Here is a 13,812-nt window from a genome sequence, read left to right as displayed (position 1 = left end):
TCTATCCTGTTGGTAACACTTTAGAATAGGTAACACTTATTCACTATTAACTATGACTTATTAGCATGCATATTACTAGAATATTGGCCATTTATTAGTACTAATTAAGCACATATTAATGCCTTATTCTACATGACCTTATTCTACATCCCTAATCCTACCCAATACCTAAACCTAACAACTACCTTACTATTAATAAGCAGCAAATTGGAATTTATTGAAGGAAAAGTTGTAATTAATAGTGAATAAGTGTTACCTATTCTAAAATGTTACCGTTACTTTTGATAGGAAACTACTGTAAGTCTCAAATTTCAAATTCTGTCCATTTTATTACAATATTTAAACAATAAATGCTGTTTTGGCGCTGTTTAATGTGAAGTGACAGCAGGGTTGCCAGGTTTTCACAACAAAACCCACCCAATTGCTTTTCAAAACTATCCCAATCGTGTTTTGATGGGGGTCCCCTGGTAAAAATCGTGTTCCGGGGGATAAAATACACACTTTTCATATCATATATCAATTAGTCTAGCCTGTTTTCAGTTAATGAACAGAACATGGTAGCGCACATCCCATCAAATAAATCACAATAAGCTTTGTGCGTTGTTACTTTTGATATGAAACTAGGTTTCAAATTTCAAATTCTGTCCATTACAGTAGGTTACAGTATTCAAACAATAAATGCTGTTTTGGCACTGTTTAATGTGAAGTGACAGCAGAGTTGCCAGGTCTTTACAACAAAACCCACCCAACTGCTACTCAAACCTAGCCCAAATCTAGCCCAGTCATGTTTCAACGGAGGTTCCCTGGTAAAAAAAAAATTGTGTTCCGGGGCATAAAATGCACACTTTTTATATGATATAGGAATCGAATTAGTCTTATTAGCCCAGCCCTACAAACTAGCAATCTAAGACTACAGATTTTGGATTAAAGGAATTAGGATTTTTAACATTTGTCTCAGGTGGCCAAAATAGTACAATGTACACCCGGCTTAAATTAGTTTCAACCATACTCTGGCTCTAAATGTCATGTCTTGTCAAGGATGGGGTCTTTTTTTTTTTTTTTTTTTGGCTGGCTGGCTGGCTGGCCAATTAAAACAGCCCCCAGTGTTGTGTTTTGAACATAGAACAGTGTTTTACATTGACTGCTGGAAGCATATCTGTTGACAGTTGATGTTGAGGTTTATGTTTTAGTCAGCCAACCAAAAACCCTAGTGATTAAACATTAAACACTGTGAATGAAGTTGCTGAGCTCAGATTAAAAATTATACCCCAAAGTATTAGCTCTTCTGTGTTTTCAGATTCAAGAGACGCTGATTAAATGCGTAATCAATATATCACACAGCTCTCTCGTGAAATAAAAATTAGCATGGACACATTTTAAAATGATTAGGATATTGTGATGCATCAATTTCATGATCATACAAATTGCAATGCTTTTCACGTCAGTGTATTGACAACAAAAGTTCCCTGCTGAAAGCAGTGGTGTCAGCTGATTGGCTGATTTAATGTGTCTTCCAGAGTTCAGGCTGCATTAGTATGCTGGGAATCGAAATCATTTTACAAGGTGCCAAGGTTGCCACAATGAGCTCTTCAGAAGAAGAACTTGTAGCTGGATAATGTTTGGTGGCATAGATTTTTCTGTCTGTTTTAGAAGATAGAGTTTTTTATGAGGCACTTAACAAGTAAATGATAAAACCATGTGCAGATCTGTATCTTCTGCTTTGCAAGGACATAGAAACAATACATAAAGTGTGGGGGCTGCATTATGAACCTCATCAGCCTTTGCAAGTATGGTTGCCAAGTTGCCAGGGATACATTTATACAAGATATGTTTTGAGAGCTTAAAAAACAACTTTCCAGAAACGTCACATACATACAACTCATAAAAAATTCATTATTAAGCCTAAAACTTAGCTGCAACAACTATGAATATAAAAAATATATTTTTTGTCGAAGACTACTTCTCTTCTGTTGTTCATGTCTTCTCTCTTAAGAAATTTACTTCCTGTCAGACTCAGCGCACAAACTGTGCCAAGCACGACTGGAGTCATGAATATTAATAACGTTATATGACGTTCGCACTAAGTGATTTGCTGAAAGGTGGATGTTTTTAGGTGAGTGCACTTGCAATAGTGGGATCACTGTTTGCCGCCTGCGCATTTGTTCAGCCAGTCGATTGGCAGATGCTTCTGCTGGGAGTCCTTTTATGTGCCGGCTACATTTTCCTTTTCTTCACACTGCAGCCCAGCAAAATAAACCACTTTCAAATGTGATTATTATCCAAAAACGGAGAGGGGAAGCATTTATTATGGTTATTTAAAGTGTTAGAGGACCGAGTAATATGCTAAAAGTGCATAAAAACAACCTGTAATTCACATCAGTCAGTCAGAGGGTCTCTTCCTGTCTAAGTAAGTGCAGTGTAAGTAACCAATCAGCGTCAGGGGTTTGGTGTTGTGGACTTTCGCTCCGCCTCCCTCACATCCCTGCACCAGTAGGAAAGTCCACAACACCAAACCCCTGAAGCTGATTGGTTGGAACACTGTTTGTTTATCTGTGGAAAGGTTGGTAGTGCCGATTGTTTTTTTGGCATATCTCGGACCCTAGGCTGACCAGAGAGAGGCGGTTTTTTCACAGACAATTTATGGGGCAAGCAGCGAGCGGATCGTGAAGAAAGGTCAGCTGAAATTGACACTTTATGTTTTAGGCTAGAAATCGCTGATACAACCTTTAATGGGATAGTCTACACAAAAATGACTGAACACAAAAGAAGATATTTTGAAGAACTGTTTTGGTTCCCATTGACTTGCATTGTATTTTTTGTGCAAATAGTAGAAGTCAATGGTCCCTTTTACTAAACCTGTTTAGTTATTAAATATATTTTTTTACACTACTAGTCAAAAGTTTTTTTTAATGTTTTTTAAAGAAGTCTTTTCGGCTTACCAAGCATGCATTTATTTGATCCAAAGTACAGCAAAAACAGTAAAATGTTGAAATATGTCTTCTGTTTTCTATTTAAATAGATATTTTTTAAAATGTCAATTATTCTTGTGATTACAAAGCTGAATTTTTAGCATCATTACAGTCACATGATCATTCAGAAATCATTCTTTGCCGCACAAAAACATTTATTACTATTATTATTATTGTTATTATGTTGAAAACAGCTGAGTAGATTTTTTTTCAGGTTTCTTTGATGAATAGAAAGTTCAGAATAACAGCATCTATTTGAAAGAGAAATATTTTGTAACATTAAAAATGTCTTTAGCATCAAATTTGATCAATTTAAAGCGTCCTTGCTAAATAAAAGTATTAATTTGTTACAAATAATGTTACAAAAGCTTTTTATTTCAGATAAGTGCTGATCTTTGGATCTTTCTATTCATCAAAGAATTCTGAAAAGAAATATACCCAACTGTTGTAAATATTGATTTTTTTGAACAGCAAATCAGCATATTAGAATTATTTCTGAAGGATTATGTGACACTTAAGACTGGAGTAATGATGCTAAAAAATCAGCTATGAAATCACAGGAATAAATTACATTTTAAAATACATTCAAATAGAAAACAGTTATTTTAAATAGTAAAAATATTTCAGCATTTTACTATTTTTGCTGTACTTTGGATCAAATAAATGCAGACTTGGTGAGCAGAAGAGAAGAGAAGAATCTTACTGTTCAAAAACTTTTGACTGGCTGTGTAGAAGAAAGAAAGTCATACAGGTTTAAAAAAAAAAACATGAAAGGAAGTAAATGATCATTTTTGGATGGACTGTTCCTTTTATGTTAGTCACCATGCAATTGTTATCAAATTTACTTCCTCTGATATATTTCCCACTAACCCCCTTTTCTTTCTTTTTGTCCGAAAACAGATTGCATGCCCCATTTTCGCGGGCCTGCTGCATTTCTTCTTCCTGGCTGCGTTCTCCTGGATGTGTCTGGAGGGAATCCAGCTGTATCTGATGCTGGTGGAGGTCTTCGAGAGCGAATACTCCCGAAAGAAATACTACTACCTGTGCGGCTACTGCTTTCCCGCCCTGGTGGTGGGCATCTCGGCAGCCATCGACTACCGCAGCTACGGGACTAAGAAAGCGTACGTGTGAAGCAGTCTATTTGCACTCGGCCATACAAGGACCGTTGGTTTTTGAGCAGGGGAACGCGACCCCCTCTTTAAACCATTTGTTTCGTTTAAATGGATTCCAGCAAAATGCCTCTCTGGGAGTTTAAATTCCATATAGTGCTGTATCGTCTTTCACTAGGAAACGTACACTTGGTATGATGTAGTTTGGAGTTCAGTTGGATGATTGGCCACTGTCATGTGATCCTGGCCCAACCAAGGTCATCATGTGAATTATAAATGAAGCCAGTTAAAGATGTTGCAAGCACCTTTTTTTTAAATAGCACGCATAAATCTGACAGATCCTGTCCTGATAATTTAGTTTACAAGAATATGTCTCAAAGCTGCATCTGGTACTGTTTTTTACATTATATTGGAAAACTAATATTATGTAGGGTTTCCGCAATCATAAATAAGAAACTATAGCTTATGGTGAAGGCTAGACACTGCAGGTAAATAGGGTAAAAAAAAATAAAAAAGTTATCGCCTTACTTACCCAGCTAATTGATTATATTGATAATTGCAAACATTTTTTGTATTGCAAGTTTTCTAAAATGTTAGGTTTAAATATGCAAATGATGCATTATTTAATGAAATATGCATATACATTTCTAGTACAAAAATCTAAACACTGGATGAAGTCAGTTTCAAATTTTTCGTTTAATTTTCTTGACATATTAGAGTCAAATGTTTTTACAGAGGGAATTTTGGGTATCTCATTTTGTCACTGTAAAAAATTAGAAAAGACAGAAAACAATGTGGTTTTTTTACCATTTGGGGGCGGGGGGGGTAAAATGTTTTACAAAATCAAGCAAATTGTATATAAACAAATCCCTCTGTAAAATCCTTCAGAATATAGTCAGGAATAAAAATGTAAAGTTTGGTGTGTGTAAGTGTTACTGAAGTGGAGATGTATGGCTCAGTGTAGGAGAAAAAACTCATTTTGAGAAAATGGCCTTTAAAAATATGTATTGTAATTGAAATCTATTGACACAAAAAGATAAAGTGCTATAAAAGAAACACTTAACAGTGTCTTTAGGGTGTTTTCTTTCCACTAGTCTGGAAAAACACTTTATGAAACACCAAAAAGCCCAAAATCTCAAACTTGACTTAAAAAGTCACATAAATCCATTGGTCAAAAGTGTGTGAACCCTAATTTGACCTCTTTGTGTTTGCTAACATGGGATTGGCTGTTATTTCGTTGAGGGACGGGGTTTTGCTGTGAAGGCGTGGTCTAATTTATTGCCTGGCGGAAGTTAACAAAATCGCTTACAGCTCCTTTAACTGAGCTGATTACTGCATGTGTGAGCGTGTGTCGCTCTTTGTGTTTGTGTGCACGCGAGTGTGTGTTGGTCCATGTTTGTGTGTGTGCGTCTGTGGAAAAATAGCACAGCTGCAGACTTTTGAATGTTGACTACAGTGCAGAAAATGAGACGCTGACTCAGTGTGCTAATGATTAAGAACTGAGCTTAACCTTCAACTGGACTTTTATTGCTCTTTTATTAGCTTGTTTTTATGCCAAAAAACATATGTGACCCTGGACCACAAAACCAGTCTTAAGTCGCTGAGGTATATTTGTAGCAATAGCCAAAAATACATATCATGGGTCAAAACTTTTGATTTTTCTTTTATGCCAAAAATCATTAGGAAATTAAGTAAAGATCATGTTCCATGAAGATTTTTTAGTAAAATTCCTACTGTAAATATATCAAAATGTAATTTTTGATTAGTAATATGCATTGTTAAGAACTTAATTTGGACAACTTTAAAGGTGATTTTCTCAGTATTTAGATTTTTTTGCACCCTCAGATTCCAGATTTTCAAATAGATGTATCTCGGCCAAATATTGTCCTATCCTAACAAACCATACATCAATATAAAGCTTATTTATTGAACTTTCATGTGATGTATAAATCTCAGTTTTGTAAAATTTAACCTTATGACTGGTTTTGTGGTCCATGGTCACATATCATCTTGATAGAAATATTACTTTAAGATGTCTTGGAATTATTTCAATCAATAATGTGCTGCTACTTATGATTTTGATAATGAAGTGAAAATTCTCTGAACAGTGAATTGTTACTGATAAAGTTATCATGTGTGTGTTTTGTGTAGGTGCTGGTTGAGGGTGGATAACTACTTCATCTGGAGTTTTATCGGCCCTGTGTCCTTCATTATCATGGTATTGTTCTCTCCAAACATTCAAGCGCTCTCTTTCTGCTTTCCTCACAGAGTTTTTTCTTTTTTTCTCTCTCTGAAAAGTGCTGTGCTAGTCATATCAAACAAAGCACTTTTGTTCACCTATGGATCTGTTGCTGCTGACGACTATGTTTTGGCTGTAATATGCTTTATATGAGTGTGGAGCTTAGATTAGGTTTGGATATGGGAACTTGCTGACATTTTCGTAATTACAATATATTTTACTAATGCGTTAGCTCTGTTTTTGTTTTTATTAGTTTGCTTGAAAAAAAGATAATCTTTCTAAAGTTCTTTGCTTGCTTGCATTGGGTTTCTCATCTAACACGAACCGAGTGAATTTCTGTGTAAATGTTCGTATCACCATTCTCATGTAAATTGTTGCATTTAATTGCAGCAGTTTAAGCTAGAACGATTTCACGAACAATTTACACGGAAATTCTGCTTGTGTTTTATGAATGTGGCTCATTGTTAGAAAGAAAGCTTAAATTGTCTTTCCTGTGTAGATTTTTCTAAAGGGCTTGTCCTCTTTATATAGCCAATTGGCTTTAATTTGTGTCACAAAGATGTAGAAATTTAAGGTACATTTTTCTTTTCTCCTACCTTTGATCTTTAGTTAAACCTGGTGTTTCTCATGATAACACTTCACAAGATGGTTCGTAACTCTTCCGCCCTCAAACCCGACTCCAGCCGCCTGGACAACATCAAGTGAGAGTCGTCCACTGAAAAAATACACATTATAGTCAGATTATCTATGATGTTTATGTATTGTGAATGTGTGTGTGCATGTTCTCACTTAGGTCTTGGGCTCTGGGGGCTATCGCACTGCTCTTCCTCTTGGGTCTGACCTGGGCCTTTGGCCTCCTCTTCATCAATGAGAACACCGTCATCATGGCGTATCTTTTCACCACCTTTAATGCCTTCCAGGGCATGTTCATCTTCATCTTCCACTGTGCTCTGCAGAAAAAGGTCAGTGCCATTAATGTTTTATGCCTAGATGATACTTCAGGGACACATTTGCTGCAAAATTTCCTTAGAAGTTATCTAAATATGAAAAAAGACAAAAACGGTGGTGTCATCAGAGGTTAAAACAAGCTAAAAATGCTCTTTTAGGAATAGCTTTGGGTGAGGATTCATCTGTACCATGATATTATTAGTTTTATAATCAGCTTTATTTAAAGGGGTCATGAACTGAGAAATCAAAATGCCATTGATCTTTATAATGACATATAAGAGGTACTATAAAAACATCCTGAGTTTCAGAACTCAAAACTTTCTCCTCAGTCTAAAAACAGCTTATATTGAAGCCAGTCTGCCAAAGCGAAAGATTGTGGAATGTCCTACTTCATGATGTATAATTAACTATATATGCAATTATGTGTCTGAAAACATAACACATTATGGTTTCATTTACAGAGCCTTGCAAAGTATTAATTTTTTCACAATTTGTTATGTTTCTGCCTTATGTTAAACTGCTTTAAATGACTTTTTTCCCACATCAATTTCCACTCCATACACAATAATAGCAAAGCAAAAAAACAGCAACAAAAAAAAAACCAGGTACTTAACATTTTTGCAAATTTATTAAAAATAAAAAACTTAAATCATTCTATTGCATAGGTATTCATACCCTTATCTCGGACAGTTGAAATTTAGCTAAGGAGCATTCATATCACTTGTAGATGTTACTACACTTCAAGTGACATTGACCTGTGGCAAATTCAATTGAATGGGTATGATTTGAAAAAGCACACGTCTTAATTAAAGGTCTGACAGCTGAAAATGCATATCAGAGCAAAAACCAACCCTGAGGTAAAAGAACTGCGTGTAGAGCTCAGAGACAAGACTGCATCAAGCCACACATCTGGGGAAGAGTTCAGAAAAAATTATGCTGCATTGAAGGTTCACAGAAACATGTAGTCTCCATTACCTTTAATGGAAAAGTTGGAAACAACCAGGACTCTTCCTAGAGCTGGCCTCCTGGTGAAACTGAGCAATTGATGGAGGAGGACCTTGGCTAGAGTTTTTACCAAGAACCTGATGGTCACTTTAGTTGAGCTCTATGATCATATATGCAGACGGGAGAAACTTACAGGTACAGAAGGACAAACATTACTGCAACATCTCACCGATCTGGCCTTTTCTGGTGGTGTGGCAAGACTCAATCTTCTCCTCAAAGAAGACACATGAAAACACACTTGGAATTTGCAAAAAAAAAAAAAAAAAACACCTACAGTAAAGGACTTTCAGACTGCGAGAAACGAGATTCTTTGGTCTGATGAACCTCAATTCCAAGCATCATGTTTGATGAAAACCAGGCACTGCTCATCACCTGCAGAGTACCATCCCAAAAGTAAAGTGTGCTGTGGGGCTGTTTTTCAGTGGCAGGGACTGAAGGGCTCATCAGAGTAGAAGAAAGGCTCAGTGCGCCAAAATATTAAGATAGCTTTAATGAAAACCCAGTCAAGATCATTCAGAACCTCAGACTGGGCAGAAGGTTCAGTGACCCTAAGCACACAGCAAGAGTATCTTATAGACAACTCTGTAAATGTTTTAGAGTTGCCCAGCCAGAACCTGGGCTTGAACCCAATCAAACATTACCGGAGAAACCTGAAAATGTCTGCCAGACCTCATCCAAGCTGACAGAGCTTGAGAGGTGAAGAGGTGAGGCTAGGAATGGCAGATAACTGCCAAATGTTGATGTACTATTTATTTTATTTTTTTTAATACATTTATGGTCATTATGGTGCATGGAGTGTAGATTGATGTGGAAATTAAGTTTAAAGCAGTTTAACATAAGGCAGCAACATAACAAAGCGTGAAAAAAGAAGGGGTATGAATACTTTCGCAAGGCACTGTACTGTAGATTAGCTGCTTTACCTGCACTAACTCAAAATGTGTAGGGTGCTTAAATGCAAATGTGTTTTTGTGTTATAGGTGCATAAGGAGTACAGCAAGTGCCTGCGTCATTCTTACTGCTGCAGTCGCACCTCCACTACGAGCTCTCATGGATCGCTGAAGAATTCTGCCCTTCGTGCCAACAACCGCTACTACACCGGCAGCCAGGCACGTCACGCAGCGGTACACAGACAGGTGACACACATGCACACCGACAGCATCGCTATTTATAGAGTGCTGTTATATTCCACATATAACAAATCACCTTGCTCACCTGTTTCAGAGTCGTATTCGTCGTATGTGGAACGACACGGTGCGAAAGCAGACAGAGTCGTCCTTCATGGCAGGAGACATCAACAGCACTCCAACTCTCAACCGTGGTGAGACCTCACTTCTGCCTTAAAATTTCCCAGCATGCACTAGAGTCCATCTGTACCTATGTGTCTGTGCTTAAATGGCCATTATTTTCACTCTGCGCCCATATTTGCTACACCTCTCTGCAGCTATTTCAGGCTTCCAAGACAAGTCCTATCTATTGAAATGGCAAAATGTTAGAAACTGCTGACTAAATTCACATTTAAACAACATATTTTAGCATTAGCAGTAAAATCTGATGTGTTTCATAAATATACTGTTTCATAAATATACTCTCTCGCACTCAAATAGCATTAAAAAGCACAGTTCGGTACAACCAATGCGCATGTGAAATAACAAGAACAATGACTTTCTCTGTGGGAACCAATGCTTCTATGACTTTACAGACTGGCGATTGGTTCTTTTATTTATAAGGCAAAACTTATTCAAAACTTATTAAAACCATTACTTCCTCTTTACATAAAAATGTATTTTATAGACCAGTGTTATTTTAGTATTATGTTCAGTGGCAGGCAAAAGTTTGGGAACCCCTTTTCTGTGAATAATTTTAACAAAATAAGAGAGACCATACGAAATGCATGTTTTTTTTGTTTTTTTTTAGTACTGTCCTGAGTAAGATATTTTACATAAAAGATGTTTACATATAGTCCACAAGACTTCCAGCATCTTTTGCGTATTTGAACCCTTTCCAGCAATGCCTGTATGATTTTGAGATCCATCTTTTTACACTGAGAACAACTGAGAGACTCAAACGCAGCTATTAAAAAAAGGTTCAAACATTCACTGATGCTCCAGAAGGAATCACGATGCATTAAGAACCGGGGGTGAAAACGTTTGAAGATGTCCAAATTTTTCTTATTTTGTTGAAATATTTTTTTTTTTCCATTTAGTACTGCCCTTCGGAAGCAACAGAAGATACTGTACTTGCATGTTTCCCAGAAGACAAATTAAGTTACAATTTACCTTGATCTTCAAATTGTAAAAGTTTTCACCCCTGCCTCTTAATGCATCATGTTTCCTTCTGGAGCGTCAGTTTTTTTTTCAACTTATGAGGGAATTTTTAATTTCTGTATTTTAAGAATTCATTTTAATTTAAGTTTTTGTAATTTTGTCATGCGCTTTTGTCATTTTTTTTTATTTTTTATTTAGCTGTCATTTTATTTCAGTTTTAGTTGTGGTCATTTTAGTTCTTCAAGTTTCAATTATTTTACCTTATTTTAAAAAATGAATAATAATAATTTATGTTTATTATGAACCTTCTTGGTTTTGCAGATTTATTTAAATAAATGCATTTTTGAGTTCAGAAAAAGGCATGTGTTCATAATACAGTGAACTCTCAAACAGATATTTGATTCTTCACGATCTGACCTTTTATAAAGCGTTCAGCACTTGGACTGTAAGGGGAGACTAAGCGATAGTTAATAGAGAGTGAATGTGAGAGGCAGGCTGTTTCCATCACCGGATCCGGTGTGTGGCGTCACCACCGTTCTGATCATCCCAGGGATCAATGTTTGTGGGAGTAGAGGGGGGCGACGACAGAGAAGCCGCAGCTAAATCAACCGCCACTCTTTATGCTAATTCTATCCATTTTGTTTTTAATGAAGTGATTAGCCGCCGAATGAACGGGGGGTAATTACTCTAATTGAGGAGAATGACAGTAGCGTCCTCACTGCAGTGCGCCGATTGTTGCTTTCCGGGGACTTTAATCAAGGCGAGAGAGAGAAAGTACGAGACAGAAAGGCAGATCTAAACCATATAGTGGCAAAAAAAAGAAGAGAAGAATAGATTCCGGGGAGAGGAAACGGCAGGGTTTTGTGCCACGGGAGAAAAGTTTTTTGGATGTTACGAGAGCGAATGGCAGTCAGAAGTAGAGATGGAGGGTAATGAAAGGGCGTGTGTATGTGCACGCCGCTGTCTTTATCAGATTCATCTCCTATCGCTCTCATTTCCCACTTCACCGCCGTGTGAAGTCGCTTCTGTGCTTCCAAGAGCCGCTGTCGTACCTCCACCTCCCTCCCGCTGGCCTAGATTCCCCCTCACATTTTACACAAGACACTCCAGTGAGATATTTACAAGAATTCAAGGAATATTCAAAGGTTCAATACAAATGAAGGTCTATCGACAGCATTGGTGGCTTAACGTTGATTAACACAACATAATTTTGACTGGGCCCTCTGTTTTTATTGGTACAATCGATTTGAAGGGTTTAACAGAATAAATCAAAAGATATGTGAAATGTTCCCCAACATTTTTAAATTACTCACCCAGGAGGCCATACGAAATGTAGATGAGCTTCTTTTTTTTTTTTTTTTTCTCCATTAAAACAGATTTGAAGAAATGTGAACAAAACAGAGGACAAAGGACAGGCTTTTTTGCTGGAAAAAGCATTGTTTTGGATTATTATGGACTCGTATTTTGGCCAAAAGCAACAGTTTACAGTTAAAACGGCTTCATGATGGATTTTTTTTCAGACTGAAAAGAAAGTGTAGAAACAATTTTCGCTCAAAAATTGCTAGTAAATTTTACAGTTAATTACAAAGAAACTGCAAGTAAAACATTGAATTGAACAACAAATTCTTAAGTAGAAAGACTGAAATTGTATTTTATTGTAAAACATACTGTGATAATCTTGTTTTTTGTTGGTACATTCGATCTGAAGGGTTTAACAGAAGAAATGTAAAGATAAGTGAAATGTTCCCCAAAAAATAAAAAGTTACTCACCCAGGAGGCCATCCGAAATGTGGATGAGCTTTTCTTTTTTTTCATCGAAACTGATTTGGAGAAATTTAGCATTACATCACTTGCTCATTAATAAATAGACGGCAGTAAATGGGTGCCGTCTGAATGAGAGTCCAAACAGCTGATAAAAACATCACAATAATCCACAAGTAATCCACATAACTCCAGTCTATCATTTAACATCTTGTAAAGTCAAAATCTGCATGTTTATACTAAACAAATTCATCACTGGGGTGTTTTTATCTTCAAAACACTCCAAAACAGTTGTAAACAAATATGGCAGTGGATTTTGATGTTAACAAAACAGAGGACAAAGGACTTGTTTTGGATTATTATGTGCTCGTATTTTGGCCAAAAGCAACAGTTTAAAGTTAAAATGCCTTCATGATGGATTTGTTTCTTAGACTGAAACAAAAATTATGTAGAAACAATTTTCGCTCAAAAATTGCTAGTAAATTTTACATTTAATTACAAAGAAACGTCAAGTAAGACATTGAATCGAACAAGAAATTTTGAAGTAGAAAGACTGAAATTGTATTTTCTTGTAAAACATACTCTGAAAACTCTTGGTTTTATTTACAACTTTGAAAAACATTTTTAGTGTACAACCATATAGCTTTTCGCTTCATAAGACGTTAATTTATGGACTGGAGTCGATTACTTGTGAATTATTGTGATGTTTTTATCAGCTGTTTGGATTCTCATTCTGACGGCACCCATTCAGTAATGCCAAATTTTCCAAATCTGTTCCCATTAAGAAACAAACTCATCGACATCTTAAAAGGCCCAAGAGTGAGTACTTTGTCAGCACATTTCTGTTTTTGTGTGAACCATTCCTATAAAGCGATTACATTATCCATTCAGTGAATTTATTTTCCAATGGGACTATTTTTTAGGTGGATAAACATTTGGTTTTGCACTTCTGACATAATTTCTGTGGGCAGAGATTGTGCCGTGTAAAACAGTGCTCGACAGATATGGTATCCGAATCGCGTATTACCACTAAGTTAACAGGTTTTCTAATGTCAAATCATGTTTAGTTAATCTTGTAGGGATTTAGCAGCATTACATGGTCATGACAACAAAGTTGACAAATTGAATAAGTCACACTAGTCTCATGTTTAAGTCTTGTTGGTATGCTTAACAGTGTGTTTACTACATTGTGTCTGACTTTAATGAGGAGTGAGCTGGAATTATTTTCTGTGATAATCAATTTTATACCACAAATGCTAGTGGCACAGCTTTACTTTTATTAAAACTGGAACCAGGTAAGAAATGTGTGTAGTATGTGTGTAAAAGTGGCGAGCGTGAGCGAGTGCACGTCTAAAATTAATTCTTGAGGCGGTCCTCTCTGATAGATGATAGCGCGAGAGCGCAAGGTTGCACTTTGCCTCAGTCCACTCGATGTCATACTGGCCTCTTTTTAATTTCATGGCATTTCTGTCTGAAAGCCCCGGGCTGCAGCTCTACGCCTGCATTATGGGCCATAC

General features: G+C 36.6%; 1 protein-coding gene across 1 annotated transcript in view; it reads left to right on the top strand.

Moving 5' to 3' along the window:
* Positions 1 to 13,812, top strand: part of adgrl1a (adhesion G protein-coupled receptor L1a) — a 96,462-nt gene that overhangs the window by 70,361 nt on the left and 12,289 nt on the right. Inside the window, exons 17-22 of the mRNA XM_073829298.1 lie at positions 3,870 to 4,090; positions 6,230 to 6,296; positions 6,927 to 7,018; positions 7,111 to 7,279; positions 9,248 to 9,403; positions 9,492 to 9,588. Coding sequence (XP_073685399.1) covers positions 3,870 to 4,090; positions 6,230 to 6,296; positions 6,927 to 7,018; positions 7,111 to 7,279; positions 9,248 to 9,403; positions 9,492 to 9,588 — 802 coding nt within the window. The remainder of the gene's footprint in view (positions 1 to 3,869; positions 4,091 to 6,229; positions 6,297 to 6,926; positions 7,019 to 7,110; positions 7,280 to 9,247; positions 9,404 to 9,491; positions 9,589 to 13,812) is intronic.

This window comes from Garra rufa, chromosome 1 (assembly GCF_049309525.1).
Source record: "Garra rufa chromosome 1, GarRuf1.0, whole genome shotgun sequence".
Lineage (NCBI taxonomy): Eukaryota > Metazoa > Chordata > Actinopteri > Cypriniformes > Cyprinidae > Garra > Garra rufa.
This window is presented reverse-complemented; position numbering and strand designations above follow the sequence as displayed.